Here is a 20,404-nt window from a genome sequence, read left to right as displayed (position 1 = left end):
TCCTGAGAGGGCGTGACCCCTTCACTAAAGACAACCTGGCGTGGAAGGAAAAGACAGTAACTAGCAAATGGTCTCCAGCGGTGGTACAGCATAATCTAGAGAATGCTCAAAGGATATACACAGAACATTATAACCGGAGAAGGAATGTGAAAGAAGCAGCCCTTGAAAGAGGGGAATGGGTTAGAGTCAAGCTAGTTGTGCTGCGGAAGAAAGGAGAGAGCAAATACAGCCAGCCTTTGCAAGTGAAGGAAGTATATGACAGAGCTGCGTTACTCAGCGACGGCACTGTATGGTCTCAAGACCGCATGGCCAAATGTAACAAGATTCTTCAATGGTCTAATGAAGAAAGCCAGAGGACATCCGAAAGCCAAGCGCCACCTAAGGGTGATGAGACAATCCAAGAGAGAGAAACGGAAGCTGGAGCAGAAGTGAGCAGTGGGGAGTTCGGAGACGGAGACATCCCCATGCAAGGAGAACATCTGGGAATGGAGAGTGAAACCCCGAGGAGAGAAAGCCCTAGTGCAAATGAGGACAGTGCAAATGGGGACAAGGAGGTGAACCCAGCTGAGAACACTCCGAGAGGGGCATCCATCACTCCGGTAAGGTGCACACGAGCAGGCAGAGCAGTGGTGAGGCCTACCAGATTCCGAGACGATGAGCTAGGAGAAAGAAGATAATATGCCGTGCTAAAAGACTGTTGTTTTCTGTTGATATTGTAAAAAAGGGGGAGATATGTAGAGTTGCACTCTAGTTGTTCTAGCCGCCACGCGCTACGTTATGACGTGGCAAGCACGGCGGCCATTTTAGGTGTTGGGTGAAGAGCGGAGAGAGGGGATAATTATCGGAGAGAACCGGATGCCCGGCGCTCTCCTGTTGAATCGAAATAAAAACTTGTACTTCCCCACAACAGCCTCCAGAGTATTATTGGATATAATACCTACATCACAGTCATTGCCTTACAAAGCCACATTTTAAAATTCGCCGCGTTCAGAATACGGCATTCTTTTGAGTTTTTGCTAAGGGGTCCTTGAAGGTGAAATGTAGATGTTCCTCTGTAAAAATGTACATACTTATGTCTGCGTAAGCCTAAATTCTGGGCTGTGTGTTAAGAAGCTGATTTTAGCAAATGTAATTTGCTAAAATCAGCACAATTGCACATGAATGCTTACAGAAACACTGAAATTGTGTGGAGGTACATGGGTATGCTTGAAAGTAACTTATCTGATCACCAAAAGCAGGAACGGGTGTGTTGCTTTGTATACAGAAACAGCAGCGGCCCATTGTCCAATAAGGAGAGGGAGTTGCAGTCCCCGTGATATAGATATAGGCAGAAAAACTTCTCTTAAAAGGTTTATTTTTAAATGTATTTTAAAGGGAGACACATTAGGGTGGCATCTCAGGTCTGGGCTTAGAAGAGTTCCATACTTGGGAGGGAGCCAGGATTCCAGTAGTTCGACCTCGTGGAGTTTTTAGAGTAAAGCTCGTTTGGACATGTTTAATATTTGCTGAGGGAGGAGAGAAGCAGGTTGGGAGAGCGGCGGGGTTGGGCAGGCAATGGAGCCGGGAGGGAAAGGCTCCAGAGCATGTGCGACTTTGCATGCAGGCAGCAGGATGCTGGCAGAAACCAACGTGTCTCTGTCGCTGCAAAACTAAGTCAGGCGACACTGCGAGTCCTGCCGGCCATGGGGCGGTTCCGTTCAGTTCATTGTGTGCGCACTGCAAATAACGACAGACCTACCATAAACAAGAAAACGACAGGGTTATATTTATTTTTATCTGTTGCAACCTCTGGTGGCAAAGGCACAGACCACCAGCAAGTGGGAGCTATTTTTAGATGATAGTTCGATAAAGTCACATGGAGTGCAGTATATTTAAAAGTCAATAATGCCTTAGGGATCTATTTATCATCTCTTTTAGAGCTAAGGGGTGGGGTAGCGAGCGGGGGAGGAAGGGAGAGGAGGATTTGCACACATGCCAACAAACAGAATAACATATTCTGCACACTATGTTGTATTTGTGCTGGACAGGGAGCCCGCGAAGCGCTGCCTTTTAAAGCCCCCTGAAAATGAAACTTCTGTGAGTCATTGATCCGAGAGTGAGGGCGAAGAGCTGACGCCGGCTGAATACCTCAAAAGGGTCGGTTGAGTAAGAGGCGCAAGCCATCAAGAAATCAATAAATGCTGCGCCTGAGTGGGTCGTCATTGGAACCCGGTCTATTCTGACATATTTTTTTAAAACAAGATCCGCTGCAATGATCCCAATCTAAAACCTCACTGGAAGCCTGTCCACTGCATCAAGACAGCTCGCGATCAGGAGGCGGGGCAAACAAACATTGGCGGCGCGCGGCAGCGAAAGTGAAAGTGATCGCGATCAAGGGCGCACACGGGAGTTGTGGTCGCGCGGGTGATGTGCACAGCTGCCATCGGGTGCTCTCACTTTCACCGCACAAACGTGCGCTTTTGCTGAGCTCTTTAAGAAAGTGAGAGCACCCAATGGCAGCTGTGAACGTCACACGTGCGCTTGTGCGCGTGACAGTAAGCTCATCGCCACAAAGTAGCATTTCCCAGAGCACATACTTAATGCTCGGCCAGACAAGTGCATGAGCTGGATCAGGCCGAGACCTAAAAATGGCTAAACGAAATTACACCAAATTCGGCAGAAAGCTAGACCGTGGTCCACAAATTGGTTTTTTTTGTGATTTGATGTATATTCATTCAGTATTTTTTGAGGTTTAAAATATTTAGATCGGTCAGCTCTATGGATCCTCCCTGGTGTGGGTCATGGCCCAGGGGGGAGCTAATTTTATTTTTGGGGGGAGAGGAGCTTGCACCCCCACTCCCGAGACTCCAAATGGGACCTGGGACCCCATCCCCTGGGGTATATATAATTAGGGGAGTGCCCCCACCTCATGTCTCATAGAGGCACTGGAGACCCCCATCTCCTGGGGCAGAGTTCAACATTTAGGGAAAGGGCATTGGGCAAAACAATTGGAGCCACTCACCAGCCCAGGAAGTGTCCCAGTGACCCCATTCCCTAGTACACTATAGAACTTTGCCTGGGGAGTTTGGCAGGATTCTCCCCCAGACACGGAAAAAACTTTGCTCCCGCCTGGGATAAAGCTAAGGAAAAAGCTGCTACTGCCTGGACAGAAGCAAAGAAACAGCAGGTTTCTGCAAGCACCCACGAAGAGAGCTGTTTGGGGAGCCGACAGGGGCCCAGGGGGCTTTGGGGCTCCCCTTCATCGCCTTCAACGTTAAAAGAAGTGTGTTTGGTTAACTGAGTGGGTGAATGGGTGGCTGTATTGGAGAGTGAGTGTCTGTGTGAGTGGCTGTATGGGTGTGTGAGTGCTTGTATGGATGTGTGAATGGGTATGTAAGTGGTTGTGTGGGTATATGGGCGGCACAGTCGAGAGGCTTTATGGGTGTATGAGTGGATGTATGGTGAGTGAGTGGAAGTGTGAGTGACAACATGGGTGAGTGAGTTGAGTGGTTGTGTGATTAGGTGTATAGGTAAGTGAGTAGCTGTATGGTGAGTGAGTGGGTGGGTGGCTCTATGAATGAATGAGTGGGTGTGTGAGTGGTTGTATGGGTATGTGAGTGGGTGTATGAGTAGTTGTGTGGGTGTGTAAACAGATGTGTGAGTGGTTCTGTTGATTATGTCATCGGTGATGTCACTGACCATGTCATAAGTAATGTAATATGTGAGGTCATATGCAGTGCAGTGCAGGGGCGTAAGTTATAGTAAGCTCAGGTAACTTCTAAATGTCTATGGTTTGTGCATGTGTAATCTGAGACTAACTATGCCATCCCAGGGGCCTGGCTTGCCGTGCTGTGGAATGATTGCTCTGTGAGTGAGCTCCGCCGGCCGAGACCCTATCCTTCATAAATCCGCTCATTTTGTAGACACAACTCCTGCTTTTTCAATATCTCTGAAGGCGTATTACCTGTGGCCACAAGCGGAGGAAGTTTGGGTCGTGTCCGATGTCAGCTCGCAGAGATATGAGCTCCGCAGTGTGGTGAGGGTACTACAGGCGATTTTCGCTGGAGCCGTGTCCCGGCCACCCTGACAACTTCAAGCCGAGGATTCATTGCGGGCCTGGAAGGGTCTGACAAATTCAACCGGCACTGCTGCTGTCGGAACCTGTGAGGAGCCGGGATACGGCCCGGCGGTAGCGCCGGCACACAGAGAACGTTTTGTCCTAAATGCCTAATTGATCGGATGTGACCTCCAGGAGCTGTGACCATGGGAGCGAGGCGAGGCGAGGCGAGATTCGCGCGGAGCTGCGTCACGGCAGCCCGCTCCACTGGTAACCGTGGACTAAGCGCAGGCCTCAGCAGGAGAGACGGATGACCCGGCTGGGTTGTGGCATGGGGTGGAGTGAGGAGGGGCGGAGGCCCACGATTGTGGCAGCTGCCCGGTGACTAGCTAAAGGGGCGTGACGAACTGCTCCGGCGGAATACCACCACGGGCGCCATTTTAGGTGTGGAATATCGCCCGCATTGTAGCAGCAACGACGCATGTGATCACGGCGCAGTGAGGTCGAACTGGGCATTTGGGGAAGTCACTATCCACTGTTGGACAGCCCGATGCTGAAATAGAGGGTCGCCCTAAAGAACTTGGTACTATTGCACATTGACATTAAGGCTTTGGCCGCTGCCATTTTCTGAGTCTCCAAGGCATTGTGTGGGCTGATGAGAGAACTTTCAGCAGTGGCTGCAGATTGCGCAGCGTGGATGGTCAGCCGCCTGGCCAGCACGCAACCTGTCATAATATACGTGGAACAGGCGTGGTGAGTCTCGTTATAGTGGTGAGGTGACTGAACCTTGGCGATTTATCTGTTGTTGGTCGTGCTTGGAGTTGGAGCCCCAGGTGTGCTCTGCTATAAGAGACTGTGACTGTATTTGAGGCGCCATTTGGAAAGTCATATTATATATTGGCCACCTTTGGACATTGGGGAGTCGCATTCTGTGTGGGTGGACTGCGGCATCAGCAATTGATGGTTGTATGCTAGACACCTACAGAGCAGTAAAAATGCTGGTCACACCGCCTCACCATGAGAAAGCAAGATGCCAAACAGCCCAAACTTAGTTTTGAGCAGCGTTGTTCAACTCAACAACAAGAGTCGGACACGGAGACTGCCACTGAATACCTGAGTGCACTTATGCTGGAGATACGCTCCAGCCTGCGCACTATCAATGCCAAATTAGATACCTTAACAACGCAGATGGAATCGGTGAAAACACAGGTCGGAGTGCATGAACATAGGCTGGATGTCTAGGAAAATAAACATACTGACCTACATGAGTTTCAGGTGGAAACCAAGGAGCAAATGTCTCAGATAGATAGACTCCTAAATGTGATCTGAGCTAAGAACGAGGATTTGGAGGCTAGATCCCGTTGAAACAACCTACGCATCACAGGAGTGCAGGAGACGACGGCGATTACAAAGATGGAAGTCTATGTGGCGGATCTGCTTAGGGACCTTTTTGCCGCACATCTGTCACCAGTTTTTGCAGTGGAGAAGGCCCACCGCACTCTGGGAGCGCGACCACCGGTGGGGGCCCCTCCATGGCCCATACTGGCAAGAATTTTGAACTCTCAGGACCGAGATGTGGTGCTGCACCAGGCTCGCATGTTGGGAACAATAACACATCAGGGGAACCAAGTCGCCTTCTACCCAGACTTCACCCCGACGGTGCAGGCAGCCAGGAGAGAATTCTTGCTGGCGAAGAAGATCCTACTGCAGGTGCAGATACCTTATTCTTTGCTTTACCCTGCTAAACTCAAGGTTTCCTATGATGGTTCCGCTCATTTTTTCACAGATGCCAAATCTGCCTTAAAATTTGCCAAACACGTGGGTGGTAAGCGAAACAAGAATGGCCTGGGCTCAGTCGAAACATCAGATTGTCAGCTAAGTGACAATGACTTAATAGTGGGCAATTGTAATCTTTGCATTTTATTCTTACATTATTGCTCATAATGTTGGATAATGGTATTACTTGTATTTAGGCTCAAGACTGCCTTTCGATTTCCTATGCAACACACGATTGCAATATGTTTTCTAATTGTTAAAATACTTTGTCACAGTTCACAGCAGTATATATGGGTCTCACATGTACCTACACCCTTACAATTGCTTACATTCGTTTGATGCGGCGGCCAGGGAGGGATATTTGCTTGTAACCACATGACGAGAGATGGCAGTTATTTTTACCTTACACCCGCATGTACTGCTTAGTAAGCCGCATTGCAGGTTTAGTCTCTTGCAGTTTCTTGGCCACCCTGCTACGGTACTGAAGTGTGCCGGTACGCATACGTCCCCATGAGATATTTCCCTGAAATATTCTGTTTTGGGTCTTTCCTGGGGGGGATTTGCTTCAACCTGATTGTGGGGTTGATGTGGGTGGGGGGATAGGGAAGGGTTTGTTTTGGGTTTGTTTGTTGGTGTGTGGCCATTAAAGGATTGGATTGCTACAGGACGTAGAGGAAAGATTATATGTTAGACGGGGTGCAGCGATGACACATAAGCAACCTTACTGACAAACACAAGACTAAGGTGAATTGTTTAACATGGAACATGCGAGGCCTAAATGACAGTACGAAGACCAGACTAGTTCATGCATACCTAACACGACAAAATATTGACTTAAGTTTGATACAGGAGACTCATCTCCAATCCCAGCTCTTGGCAAAACTCAGACACAGATGATTGGGCTCGACGTATGCATCAGTTTATTCGAATTACTCCAGGGGAGTGGCGGTGCTGGTGCGACGGGGCCTAGACTGGAGAGAGAGGTCTATACAGACCCTGAGGGACGTTACATAATTCTCCTGGGCTATTTGGGAGGCACTTTACTGACAGTTGTAGCGTTATATAGCCTCACATGGGTTTTTTCAGGACGTTTGGGCTAAAGTTAGAGCCACCGGCTGCACCACGACCCTATGGGGTGCGGACGCCAATGCCATTATCCATGATGACTTGGACAGAAAGGGCACAGCGAGGACACACCACCCAGCAGCTAGCAAAGTATTAAACGCCCTATTGGAGGAGGGAGACATGGTGGATATTTAGCGACTTGCAACCCACTGACTAAAGAGGGCACGTGCTTTTCGGAACATCATCGTGCCTGGTCTAGGTTAGACTATTGGTTAATGACAAAAGATATGGCCAGCTGGGTTGAGGAGGTTAAGCATTTACCGAGAACTAAATCGATCACTCGCCATGTCTGCTAACTCTCTCACTGTCCAACACTACACGGAAGGAATTCTCTTGGAGGCTGCCCCCACAGGCACTCTTAGATGAGGCATTCAAAGAAGAATGAAGGACTGATATAACTGATTAGTTCTCACTCAACACAGGGACCGTCGACACTCAGGCCTCACTATGGGAAGCGTTCAAGGTGGTCATTAGGTGTCAATGTATCTCTCGACAGGCGGGCGTCCTTAAGGCCATTAGAACCACCTTGTGTAGTATTGAGACACAAATTAAGGACTTGGAGACGCATATACATGCTGGGGGGGAGTCTGTCCTTTTAGCTGAGCTAAAGGTTAAGCTGCTGGAATATGAAGAGGAATCGCAAAGGGAGGTAAAATTCCTTGGGAAGTACGTGGAAGCCCGGAGATATGGGGAGGGAGACAGACCTGGGCGAACCCTGGCTGGTATGCTTGGAGCCCCGCGCTCCAAGGCCTTTGTCCCCGAATTTAGTAACCACAGCGGTGACACTGTCAGGGGCTCGTCACCCATCCTAAATGAGTTCTCATTGTTTTATACCAATCTATACACATCTAAACAAATTGTCTGCCCGGAGGGTATGCAGGAATTCCTGGACTCCGTGGCGCTGGTGTGGTTTAATGATAGGCACAGGAAATGTATGCACCTACCGTTCACAGTTGAAGACGTCAAAGACTTTATTACCAGCTTGCCTCTGGATAAGGCCTCCGGGTCAGATGGTCTGACGATCGCCTTCTACAAAACCTATGTGGATGAACTGGCGCCCCAACTCCTCGCTGTATATGGGGAAGCACATGACATGGGTATATTACAGAGAAGCTACTTTACTAAAGCCAGGCAAACCAGAAACTGATTTGGACTCATACAGGCCATTGTCACTTATCAATGTGGGCGTAGGAATTTTGGCAAAACTGATAGCGAATAGGGTGCAACCTCTACTTCCGATGATAGCGCAACCGGATCAATCCCGGATTAATACCCGGGAGATCCACCACTCATAACCTTAGAACGGTGTTCTCAGCTCTACATTACTTACACCCTGATGTACAGGCAGCGGCAGTATTCTTAGATGCCACAAAGGCATTCAACTCGCTCGAGTGGCCATACTTTTTCAGAATTTTGGAAAGGATGGGATTTGGCCGCCTTTTCTTAAATGGATAAAACTGCTGTACACTGAACCGTTGGCCAGGGTGCGGGTGAATGGAGCCATTAGCAGCTTGTATTAGGCAGCACCACACAGACAAATGTATAGGATTCAGAGCTAGAAGTCTTTTATTTCGCTGTATGCCGGCAATGTTCCTTTGTATATTTCAAATCCTGAGCACAATCTGGATGTGGTGTTGAGAGAGATTATCAAATTTGGCAGACTCTCAGGTATAACCATAAACTGGTCTAAATCTGTGGTATTTCCTCTCACAAATAATACCAAGGCAGTAACCTTGGAGTTCCCGTTGAGGTGGGAAAATGATGCAGTGAGATATTTAGGAATTTGGATAAGTAGGAATCTACAAGAGTTATGGAATTTAAATTATGGTAAAGCCATTGCCTGGTTGGAGGAAAGGGTGCCTCTGTGGGCCAAACTTCCACTTTCAATAGCAGGGAAAATCGCAATGGCGAAGATGATTGTGCTACCCAAATTTTTGTATCTATTTGTGAATCTTCCACTTATACTTACCCAGTCTTTTTTCAAGCTACTGAGGTCTCTACTGATATCCTTGATATGGGCGGGAGGCCAAGCCAGGGTGTCTTGGGAGCTTTTGTCATTGCCGACCAGGCAGGGGGTTTGGGTGCCCCGGATATGAAGCTGTACTTTTTTGTGCGCAGGCGCAATTCTTGTAATATTGGGTACATCAGATGCCATTTCAGCCTCATGCAGCTGTTGAAAAAGATGTGGTTGCGCCTGTACCGCTTAAGGTGGCAGTGTATCAAAAATATAAACGTCCCATAAACTGCATAGATACTCCTGAAACTCTTAGATGGGCTTGGGATGGGTTACGTAGAAGAGCAGGCGCACAGATTTCATAGGCACCTTCAATCCCCCTGGCCCAGAATCCCATGCTTCCCAATGTTCGAGATGAAATTAACACCAAGGTAGCGCAGGCAATGTCGCTTCATCATTTTGCTGATCTCTATCCGGGTGGGGTATTCAGGGACCCTCCAAGCCCAGAGGAAGGCCACAGGATTTCTCTTGGTGAGTCATTTTTATATCATAATCTCCGCCCAGTCTGTCTAGAGTTACATGCAGACTTCCCCTTCCAACCTACTCCACTGGCTACTCTAGAAAATGTACTGACTACACCATAGCCGCGCAAGCTCATTACCAGACTTTACACTCATATGCAGAATGATGCACCTTTAACTGCTCCAGTGCGCGCCTTAAATGGGATATTGAGTTAACTCCTCCTCTGACTAATGACCAGTGGTCATATTTCTGTGCCCAGATGACGGAATTATCACCTTATTATAAACTTCAGCTAATTCATTTCAAATTTATACATCGCTACTATATAATGCCGATTCGTTTATATAAAATGGGACTCAGAGACGATGACTGCTGCTGGAGATGCGGAGTGTTCCTTGTCTCCTTCCTCCATATGGCATGGGAATGTCTAGTAATCACTGAGGGCCCGATTCACAGAATGAATTTAAGACTAAATCCTAAACTTACTACTATTTGGTATTCACAGAATGCACTTACTACTTTTGGGATTCACAGAGTGAACTTACTACTTTCGGGATTCACAGAATAAATTTACTACTTTCGGTATTCACAGAATAGATTTAAGACTACTAACTCTAAATCCGAAATCGGGGAGTAAATTGCGGCCCGGAGGCGGAGCTTCTGGCTTGGGGGCGGAGCTTGCGGCCCGGAGGCGGAACCTCCGGCCCGGACGCGGAGCTTGCGGCTTGGAGGCGGAGCTTCCGGCTCGGAGGTGGGGATTTTTTGCCATGCTGAAATCTCCAACTCTGGGCCGCAAGCTCCGACTCCGGGCCGGAAGCTCCGCCTCTGGGCCGGAAGCTCCGCCTCCGGTCCGCAAGCTCCGCCCCCAGCCGGAAGCTCCGCCTCCGTGCCAGAATTTACACCCCGATTTCGGACTTAGAGTTAGTAGTCTTAAATCTATTCTGTGAATACCGAAAGTAGTACGTTTATTCTGTGAATCCCGAAAGTAGTAAGTTCACTCTGTGAATCCCGAAAGTAGTAAGTACATTCTGTGAATACCAAATAGTAGTAAGTTTAGGATTTAGTCTTAAGTTCATTCTGTGAATCGGGCCCTGAGTATTGGTTCCAAATTTTTGAATCAATAAACCAAATTCTAGGTCTAGCGTTGACCCCGTCCCTACTGCTCGGACTTTTGGGATATGTCAGAGACACACATGTTAAAAAATGCAAATCACATGCGCTGTTATTGTTATTTTCAACATGACAGATTTATGTTGGGGGAAAAAGAGGAAACCCACAGTCAAAGACTGGGTGAAAGAGGTTACGTTTGGACAGACTCAGCTTTCTACGCACTGGGAACTAATGCCACCCACCTCCAGATCCTGGGAAATATGGGAACCCTTTATTGACTGGGCTTGTGCTAGGTCTACTAGTCCTGATGCTGCATAGGATGCCGAAGCTGGGGTTGGGCCTGTGGGACTTACATATTACTGAACCTCATTGTATGCATTCATTGGAAATTGGAGGAGCTAAAATTGTGTGTAACGCCTGTGGGGATCATGGATGATCATAGTATATGACTGTCAAATTGAGAATCGCCAAGTTTGTTTGTTTATCAGTTGGCAACTGCCGTATATATATACTGTGTTGTGCATCACTGGGCTTGCTGTACTATTTTTTTAGAACAATGTTCTGTCTAATGATTGGATTGTACAGAAGGCTACTCATACACCACTGTTTCTTTTTTGTTGATGATTGCTCCTTTGTTTTGTACTGTATCAATCTTGAAAATCAATTAAAAAAAGTATTTTTAAATAAAAAACAAAAAACTATACCTTCCCTGTAACCTTTGGTTTGTTCAGTGAATAAATAAATGAACAGTTATCCCATCATTTATTCCCTAGGAACTTTAGACACAGCTACTGCCCAACCCACTGAACGAACTTACACCAAATTTGGCAGAAAGCTAGATCTTAGTTCCAGAAAAAGTGTGTTTTAGGTTTCGCCTGCACAGTGCTTGTGCTGTGCTTGTGAAATCTTTTGTAATTAATATATTTTAAAAGGGGGCTCCTATCAGTTCTCATAGCTGAATTACTGTGTTAATTCGCTTTTGTGTGGAACTTTTTTTCTTAACTTCCCTTGGCTGCATACATTTATGATACTTCTACGAAAGCAGTTCAAACTGTTCAAGCCCCATTCACTGTCAAGTTGAGCTCTCTTCACACAGATAAGAAAGACTGCTTCTAACAGTATGCTGGAATGCTTGATTTTTATTTCTTAGTTGTGTAAAGCAGATGCTTTAGCCTTCGAACGTTTGTGGCATATCCTAATCACGCCTCAGTACGCTTCTTTGCACTTTGTAAGCATTATCGGTTTGATTTTTCTCAACTTAATCTATTTGGTCATTATGATCAAATTGTAAATGTAATAAACATTGCATGTTGAAAATAAAGTTACTACTCCTCTAAACACATCATATTGCTTTATTTGACTGCTAAACAGGCAGTCACAATTGCAGTTATCCTGCAGTTAAAAGGGACTTGATTTGAAAGGTGCAGTGGCTCTGCAGCTGAAAGCTCTAGGGACCGCACTAAACCCAGATTATTGCTAAAATTTAAAACTAAACGAGCAGTCACAAGCGTAGTTACCTTACAGATAAAAGGTTCATGCTTTCAATGGTGCAGGGGGTGCAGTTATACCAGGTCCAAAAGCTCTACGCACCCCACTAAACCCCTACAATTGCTATATTTCACTATTATAAAGGCAGTCACAAGTACAGTTACTTTGTAATTAAAAGGGCCTTGATGTAAATGGTGCAGCAAGTGCTGTGGTACCGGGCCAAAAGTTGTCATAACTCCACTAAACACCAAATATTGCTTTATTTTACTTCTAAACAGGCAGCCACAAGTGCAGTTATCTAGCAACCTCTAGGGTCATGATTTCAATAGTGCAGCAGGTGCATTGGCACTGGTACCAAAAGCTCCAGGCACCTCACTAAACACCGAATAGTGCTATATTTTACAACTAAACAGGCAGTCACAAGTGCAGTTGTCTTTCAGACAGTAGGGTCATGATGTGAATGGTACAGGAGGTGCAGTGGCACCGGGACCAAAAGCTCCAGGCACCCAACTTAACACCTAATATTGCAATATGTTATTCATAAACAAGCAACCACAAGTGCAGTTACCTTGCAAACAACAAGGTCATGATTTGAATGGTGCAGTAGGTGCAGTAGCACCGGGCCCAAAAGTTGTCAGAACTGCTCTAAAAACATAATATTGCCATATTGGACTACTAAATAGGCAATCACAATCACAGTCACCTTGCATTTGAACGGGGCTTGATTTAAATGGTGCAGCAGGTGCAATGGCTCTGGGACCAAAAGCTCTAGGGATCCCACTAAACCCAGATTATAGCTACATTTTACTACTAAACAAGATAGCCACAAGTGTTTTTATCTAGAAGACAATATGGTCATTATTTGGATGGTGCAGCAGGTGCAGTAGCACCAGGACCAACAGCTCTAGGCACCCTACTAAACACCTACTATTGCTATATTTTATCATTAATCAGGCAGTCACAATGTGCAGTTACCTTGCAGACAAGAGGGTCATTTTTTGAATGGTGCAGCAGGTGCAGTGGCACCTGACCAAATAGTGGTCAGAACTCCTCTAAAGACAAAATATTGCTGTATTTTACTACTATGCAGGCAGACACAGTTGCAGTTATCTTGCAGTTAAAAGGGACTTGATTTGAATGGTGCAGCGACAGATAGGCCAAAATCTCTAGGGACCCCAATAAACGCAGAATATTGCTACCTTTTACTACTAAACAAGCAGTCACAAGTGCAGTTATCTAGCAGGCACTAAGGCCATGATTTTAATGGTGCTGCAGGGGCAGTGGCACCCGGGTCCAAAACTCTAGGAATCCCTCCAAACAATAAATATTGCAATATTTTATTACTAAACAGGCAGTCACAAGTGCAGTTACCTTATAGCCAATCGGGTCATGATTTGAATGGTGCAGCAGGTGCGGTGGCACCAGGGCCGAAAATTGTCAGAACTCCTCCAACACCAAATATTGCTATCTTTAACTACCAAACAAGCAGTCACAAGTGCAGATACCTTGCAGGCACTTGGGGCCTGATTTGAATGGTGCAGAATGTACAGTGGCACTGGGCCCCAAAATTGCCAGAGCACCTCTAAACACATAATATTGCTATTACATCAGGTAATTCTATTATTTCCAACTTTGATTTCATTTTTCAAAATGTTGCTATTACATATCCACACTATACCACAACTAACAGCACAATGTATTGTTTATTGTACATAAACAAGTTATAACACTTTAACAGACTCTCTGTAACTCATATTGTACTACTACTCGACAAGCTACAAATTACAACAAAAACAGCTCATTCGTAATCACATAGGCGAAACCTAATGCATTTACCAAAGCTTATTGTTATTTGGTATAAATCCATTCAGAATCTCTTGGAAGGATCTGATTGGCTGCTACAAATTAAAGAATGATGTGTCGGCAGTCATCTTAGGACTCGTGATCTCAGCCCCAAGTCCTGACAAACAAAAGTGAAAAAAGGACATAAGGGGCCGGGTAGGGATACCCTGACTCACTAGGCCTGGTGATAGGTATGTCGCACGGGACTAAAAACTTTTTTTGCCTCAAATTTCAGAGGATCCGTAAATCTGCTGTAATTATTATTTTTTTAAGCGCTGGCTCCCCTCCGTTTCTATCAAAAGAAAAACCTCGGGTGGGCCAGGGCACGCGGGTGAGGCACAGCATATATTTCAGCATACATTTTTTAGGGGGGGTTCATAACACTCTTCCTCAAGCCTCTAAGAGGCTCCAGGAACCCCATCCCGAGGTTGATCATTTAAATAAAGAGGAGGGGGTCTCTTCTCCTCAAGCCAGGAGAGGCCCTGGAGACCCCATCCTTTGGGACCGATAATTTAAATAAAGTGGTGTGGCCGTCTCATTGACCGTGTTCTAGGGTTCCCAATCCCCAGATACTGTCTATTCCCTTATTGCGGCATAGGCAGAACAATTGCAGTGTTCTCCGACAGGGCTGGAGCAGAGAGCAGCCCCCACCCTGTGTAGAATACAAAATGTCCCCGCCTGTGCACACGGGCGGGGAAATATGCTGAAATGCTCCCAACCCACAGGAGCAAAAGAAAACTGCTCCTGCAGGGTTTGAGCAATACACCCAATATGAGTACAATTGAGAAGCCAGTGGGGCTAGGGGGGACCCTGGGCCTCCCTTGCCAGCCTCCAACATGGGGCTAGCTGTAGGGTGCCCCAGAAGGGCACCAGGGCACCCCAGTTAAAGAAAAACATGCCAGCTCCTGCAAGAGCAGACAGCCAGCAGGGCTGCTGTGCCTCTCCGCACAGCTCCCACCATGAGACTAGTTGTGGCGTGCCCCATTTGGGCACCGGGGTACATCAACTTAAAAAAAAAAAATTATGAGAATGCCTGCTCCTTCAGGAGCAGGAAGCAGGCAGGGTTGCGAACCCCAAAAGAATAATGACCTGTGGTGCCCCAGGTGGGCACTGGGTAACCCCTTAAATAAAAGAAAAACGCTGGCTTACGTGGCCCTATCAGGCTGCTTGTAGAGAGCCGACAGGGCCGTGGGCCCCTGGGGTTCCAGCCGTGGCTCCTTACACAAAGAAAACAGGGGGTGTCCCAGGTGGGACCGGGATATCCAGATTTTTTTTAAGGAAAAAGTAAATAATAAATCACCGGCCACTTAAGCTCATTTATTATTCACTGTTCCTTCAAGGAGCGCCCCATAATACCCAAGGAGGGATATTTGCATAAATGTAGTTTCTGCTGATATCTCTCAAATGGGAGAGACATTATCCATGTTGTTAATTTTGTGCGGGCTGTAGGGAGTTCTGAAGCCCCCAGCAACTTTAGAAAAAAAACACATATGTCTCTGGGTCATTAAAACCAGAGAAAGATGATAGATCTGCTTTATATATAGAGTGTGGGGTGCGGAGAGGGAAGGGGAAGCTACCTGTTAGGGGGGAGTCGGCTGCAGGGCGAAGTCCGTATGCAGCATGGGGTTGGCTGCCTCCGAGGGGTTTGCTCTACTTAGGGTAATAAAATATTACTTTCATTAAGAAAACCAACAAATTCACTGGAAAAAACAAAACTATATCTTGCGCCCCTGCCATGCACTGCTATTTACCCCAGATATATTACATCATTCATGACATCTTCTATGACATCATCGATAATATCACTGCAACATTTACAATGAAATTATTGATGAAAAAACTGTGTATGATGGGGGCGCAAGTTTTAGTTACCTTAGAGCACAAGTTACTTAACATAACTATAACTTGTGAATTTCTATGGTTTTTAGAGTTAATAAGGTTACATTGTTACTGAACATTTCACCTAACTATAACGTTACTTTAACCTTCATTTTTTTCAGTGAAATACATATATATATATATAAAATATATTATGGGTAGTTAAGAACTATGTAATATGGACCTAGATTGCCATCGAAGGTGATGTTTAAAAGCAATGAGGCCGAAGCCAGTTTTAGTATTGTTTACTATTGTTTAGAAAGATTTGGAACATTTAAACATCATTAATTTAGCATTCTGTTTTCCTGAGAAATCAAAAGTGTCTGTCAATGTAATGAGGAAAGTGTGTGTTTATTAGGAAAAATGTGCCGATATTTAAATAGTGTTTTATGCAACAATGTGTAATATTTTAAGTCAAATTTTTTATATAAAGCATATTGTAGGAAAATTAAAAACATATTCCAAAACTGACGTTTCTTCTATAGTACACTGGTACTATAGAGTAGGTTTAACAAGACATATATAAAGATAGAAAATAAAAATGCAATGTGGAACAGTGGCACTTTTTACTGACACACACTAGAGAGAATTCATTGGTAAAATGCTTGTGTCAAGGATAGGAACGGTGACCTTGACAGGTGTACTCATTGATGGACTATGACATTGGTTCTTAACCTGAGGTCCACGGACACCTGAGAGTCTGCGAAGCCTACTTAGAGGGTCTGTAACTGGTTAGAATATTAAATAGTATTGACAGATTAATAAAGTGTATATGAAAAAAAGAATAATGTACAAGTGAAAATTTATAAATGATCTGTAAACGTGAAGAAATTTTTATTTGGAGAATAAAAATATAGTTAGTATCCTTGGAGTGATTCGTGGGAGCAGTGCAAGTGCATCAAACATAATATAGTGTGGACTCAATTCAATTAAAAAAATCCCCAACCGTCCTTATTATGTTTGTTTGCAATTTAAAATCTTTCATCATTTGTTTATTTGTTTGAGGAATGTTTGTTTCTGTATTGTTTTACAATTTAAATCCTCGAAGTTGGTTAGGCTAGTGTTCCCGGCATCCAGTAATGATTCAGTGGTCACCGGGTTCCAGCAAAAATCAAATGTGAGTCCACAGAATTCAAAAAGTTAAGAACCACTGGTCTAAGAGCAGCCCCTCATTGTAAAGTTCAGCACTGTGAATTATGGAAAATACAGGTGAGAAACTTTTTTATGATTTTGGGCTTCTTGAGACCTGTCACTTCATACGTAAGTGTTCTATTACTTCCTGCACAGGCCTTGCATTTCCTGCAAGGATAAAATCCTCGTAGCTCCCTTAGGGTCCCCACTGTGTTAGGTTTTGTTTGTAAATGGCTTTGTACAAGACTGTCCCTTAGTGATCTAGCCTTTCTAAATGTTATCAGAGGGGCATCTGGAATGTCTGAGCCTATGATATTATCTGTTTTCAAGATGTGCCAATTTTTCTTCATGATTTTTCTTAATTTATTGACATCAACCGAAAAAGTAGTTATCATCCTGAACTTACTTTCTCCTGTCTCTTCTTTATGCTTTTTCTCCTTAGTAAGAAGAGTTTCCCAAAATCATAAAAAAAGTTACTCACGTGTAACAACACATATGTGATGTATGGCTTAGAATGTCCCTGCGGACTGAGGTACATTGGCAGTACTATCCATCCCATAAAGATACAGGTTTTAGAACATATGAGGGCGATAGTCAAAAGAGATGCCACTTACCCAGTAGCGAGACACCTTAATTTGTACAGCCCACAGTCAACATGACGCGTTTCGGTTTACGCCTTAGTCAAATGTTATCATGTCGAGCGCCAGAAGGCGGCAGATTTTTAAAGTACAAACATTAGGCAACATAGTGCATTTCACATTAAAACCAACGAAGGATCATCAATTCACTTCCAAAATCCGGTGCCATATTGGAATGCGTACTATCCAGCTATATCCTTATGTCAAAAGAATTGTTAATACACATGCTTTAATACAGCAACTGTGCAACACATAATCTAATCTGATTATATTAGCAATTTCATTATTCCATATCAAGAATTTAAAATGAAACACTGCGGTTCAAAATTTAGGCAGGATAAAAACATTTCATAGATTATCACGCCGTATATCGGCATGGTCACTGAACCATCCGAATTCTATTACGGAACCAGAATCAATCTCAACTACGCCATATATTGGCTTGGCTTTCCAAATTGATATCTCTCATATCATGCACCATGGACCAATAAACAATCAAAATTTAAAATTACGAAATTGTACACAGATCTGACATTATATTATACTACACTCACATTTTATTTTAACTGACTCCAGTTACTTCAGATGTAATCACCAAGATGTATGGCTAATTCTTCCCCTAAATTCATACCTTTCGGGGCCTTAGTCTCTAAATCAATTATATATCTAGATTCTAGCCTACGCAGCTTCTTGATCCTGTCACCTCCCCTAACATTAGTCGGGATCTGATCTAATCTATAATAAAGTAACAGTTCTCTGTCACTGCCATGTTTCTTCATGTATTGCTTAGAATGTCCCTGCGGACTGAGGTACATTGGCAGTACTATCCATCACATAAAGATACAGGCTTTAGAACATATGAGGGCGATAGTCAAAAGAGAGGCCACTTACCCAGTAGCGAGACACTTTGCTGAGAAACATGGCAATGCCAGTGAGCTGTTACTTTATTATGGATTAGACCAGATCCCGACTAATGTGAGGGGAGGTGACAGGATCAAGAAGCTGCGTAGGCTAGAATCTAGGGGCCTTATTTATGAAAAGTGACGCAGCGCTGCGTGAAAATAGCGATGCGTCACTTTTCACTGCGCTCTCCCTGCGACATGATTGATGCGTCATATTTATAATATGACGCATCATGTCGCAAGGAGTTACAGATACGTCAGTATTTCTGACGTATCTGTAAGCGCAAAAGTCACGCATTGCTGGGGTGTGTCACAAAAGTGACGCAACTCCAGCAATGCGTCCTTTCACATGGGGAAAGCCCCATGTGAAAGGGCTTGCGTCAGTCTTACGCCTGCTGTGAGGCAGGCGCAAGATTTTGACGCAACAGCGTCCTAAAAGTGACGCAGTGAAATCTCATAGAAATCTCATAGATTTCACTGTGTACGAGGCTTTTTGCGTGTGAACGCCCCCTTTGCATACATTATACCTGACGCAGGTATAATGTAGCGCAGGGGTTTACAAAGTGACGCATCTGCTTAGATGCGTCAATTTGTAAATAGTGTGCATCAGGAGGCAAGTTTTACGCCGCTGATGCGCCACAAAAAGTGACGCATCGGAAGCGCAAAACTCACGAAAGGCCTCATAAATGAGGCCCTAGATATATAATTAACTTAGAGACAAAGGCCCCGAAAGGTATGAACTTACAAACATACATACAAACACCCTTGACGAAGACCGAAGACGAGAGAAGCTGTTGCTTCCTCTGATCGCAATACAGAGTGCTGCAGATTAAAAATCCAAGACTCGCTTCAATTATCACACTCGATAAGCGGCCACTGGCACCTTTGTGAGCGCATTAAAGACGAACAAACAAAAACAAATGAAAAACAGCATACACTCAAATGAAATAGTGCACTACCTCGGGCTTAGGCAAAAATCTTTCCTGTCTCATAATTTGTGCATGCAATTGGTCTGGTTCTCCTGGGTCCTCCATAAAACACTCATTGACAGCTCGATAAAGCCAGCTGCCAGCACATAATCTGACTGAAGTTCCTTGTTCCGTATATATTCAGTCTCGCCGAGGACAGTACAGAGGCTTCCGACGCTCCCTCACCAAGGGCAACCTATCTCTTTTCCCATTTCTTTTCGGTTTTGTGAACATCCGTCGGCGCATGAAGCTGCATTCGTAAACCTGTTTACCTGTTGATATGTACCATATAGTTTCCTTCTGCAAACACAGAGCCCCGCCCTCCCACCCGCTGCCCTACTAAACGCCCGGGCAAAAAATCATTATTTTACCTGCAGAAGGTAAACAGAAGGCGAGACAGCAGAGCGCCAGGGGTGCCAGGGTTACTGTGCCCCAGCGCCCCCTGAGCAGCGACGCCAGACGACGCGCCATCTCAGGCCGCTGGGTCCGGGTCCCGAGTGAGAAGAACTTTGCCCGGGACCTTGGCGAGAGCAGCAGCGAATGTTTCACTTTCTGTTTTTGCGCCCGTCCTGCGTGAGATAACTAGAGGGCCCTGAAAGGTGGCATTCTGACCGAGTCCGCCGGCAACGCCCAGAACAGGTAAAGTGGCATTCTGACAGCCTCTGTGTGAAACTACTTCACTCGCAGCAGCTACTTATTTCTGTGCGACGGTCAATTATGGTTCAATGTCCTCGGGTTTCAGGACTACGCTGGATGACAAGGGAGGCCTACAAATATCGTGAGAGCAGAGCGTTAGGAACGCTTTAAGTCTGGCGTTAGTCAAGACCTCTTCATTTTACAAAGGTTACATGCATAATTTAGTTACTTAAATGCCAACCGATCCGATTGGGACGGGATTCTCCCGATTTTTTAAGCGCAAACAATTTTTGGCTTTATTTTGGCTGGTTCTTCCCTGAAATTGCCTCTGCCTTATGGGGAAATGCATTTTCGGATTTTTCTTTTTTAATCTCTTGCTTTTCTGTTTTTCAGATGTT

General features: G+C 45.2%; 1 protein-coding gene across 2 annotated transcripts in view; it reads right to left on the bottom strand.

Annotated features, from left to right (window-relative positions):
* LOC144822968 (uncharacterized) overlaps nucleotides 1-20,053 on the bottom strand; it is a 567,214-nt gene extending 547,161 nt beyond the window's left edge. The window contains exon 1 of one of the 2 annotated variants that reach the window (XM_078681053.1): nucleotides 19,742-20,053. In XM_078681053.1, the coding sequence (XP_078537179.1) occupies nucleotides 19,742-19,841 (100 nt within the window). In that variant the 5' untranslated portion in view covers nucleotides 19,842-20,053. Of the gene's footprint in view, nucleotides 1-19,361; nucleotides 19,437-19,741 lie in introns of those variants that run through there. The other variant, XM_078681055.1, reaches the window with a different exon arrangement.
* Between the last annotated feature and the right edge of the window lie 351 nt (nucleotides 20,054-20,404).

The sequence above is a fragment of the Lissotriton helveticus genome, chromosome 3_1 (genome assembly GCF_964261635.1).
Source record: "Lissotriton helveticus chromosome 3_1, aLisHel1.1, whole genome shotgun sequence".
NCBI lineage: Eukaryota > Metazoa > Chordata > Amphibia > Caudata > Salamandridae > Lissotriton > Lissotriton helveticus.
Note: the sequence above shows the minus strand (reverse complement) of the source record. Positions and strands in the feature narration are given on the sequence as shown.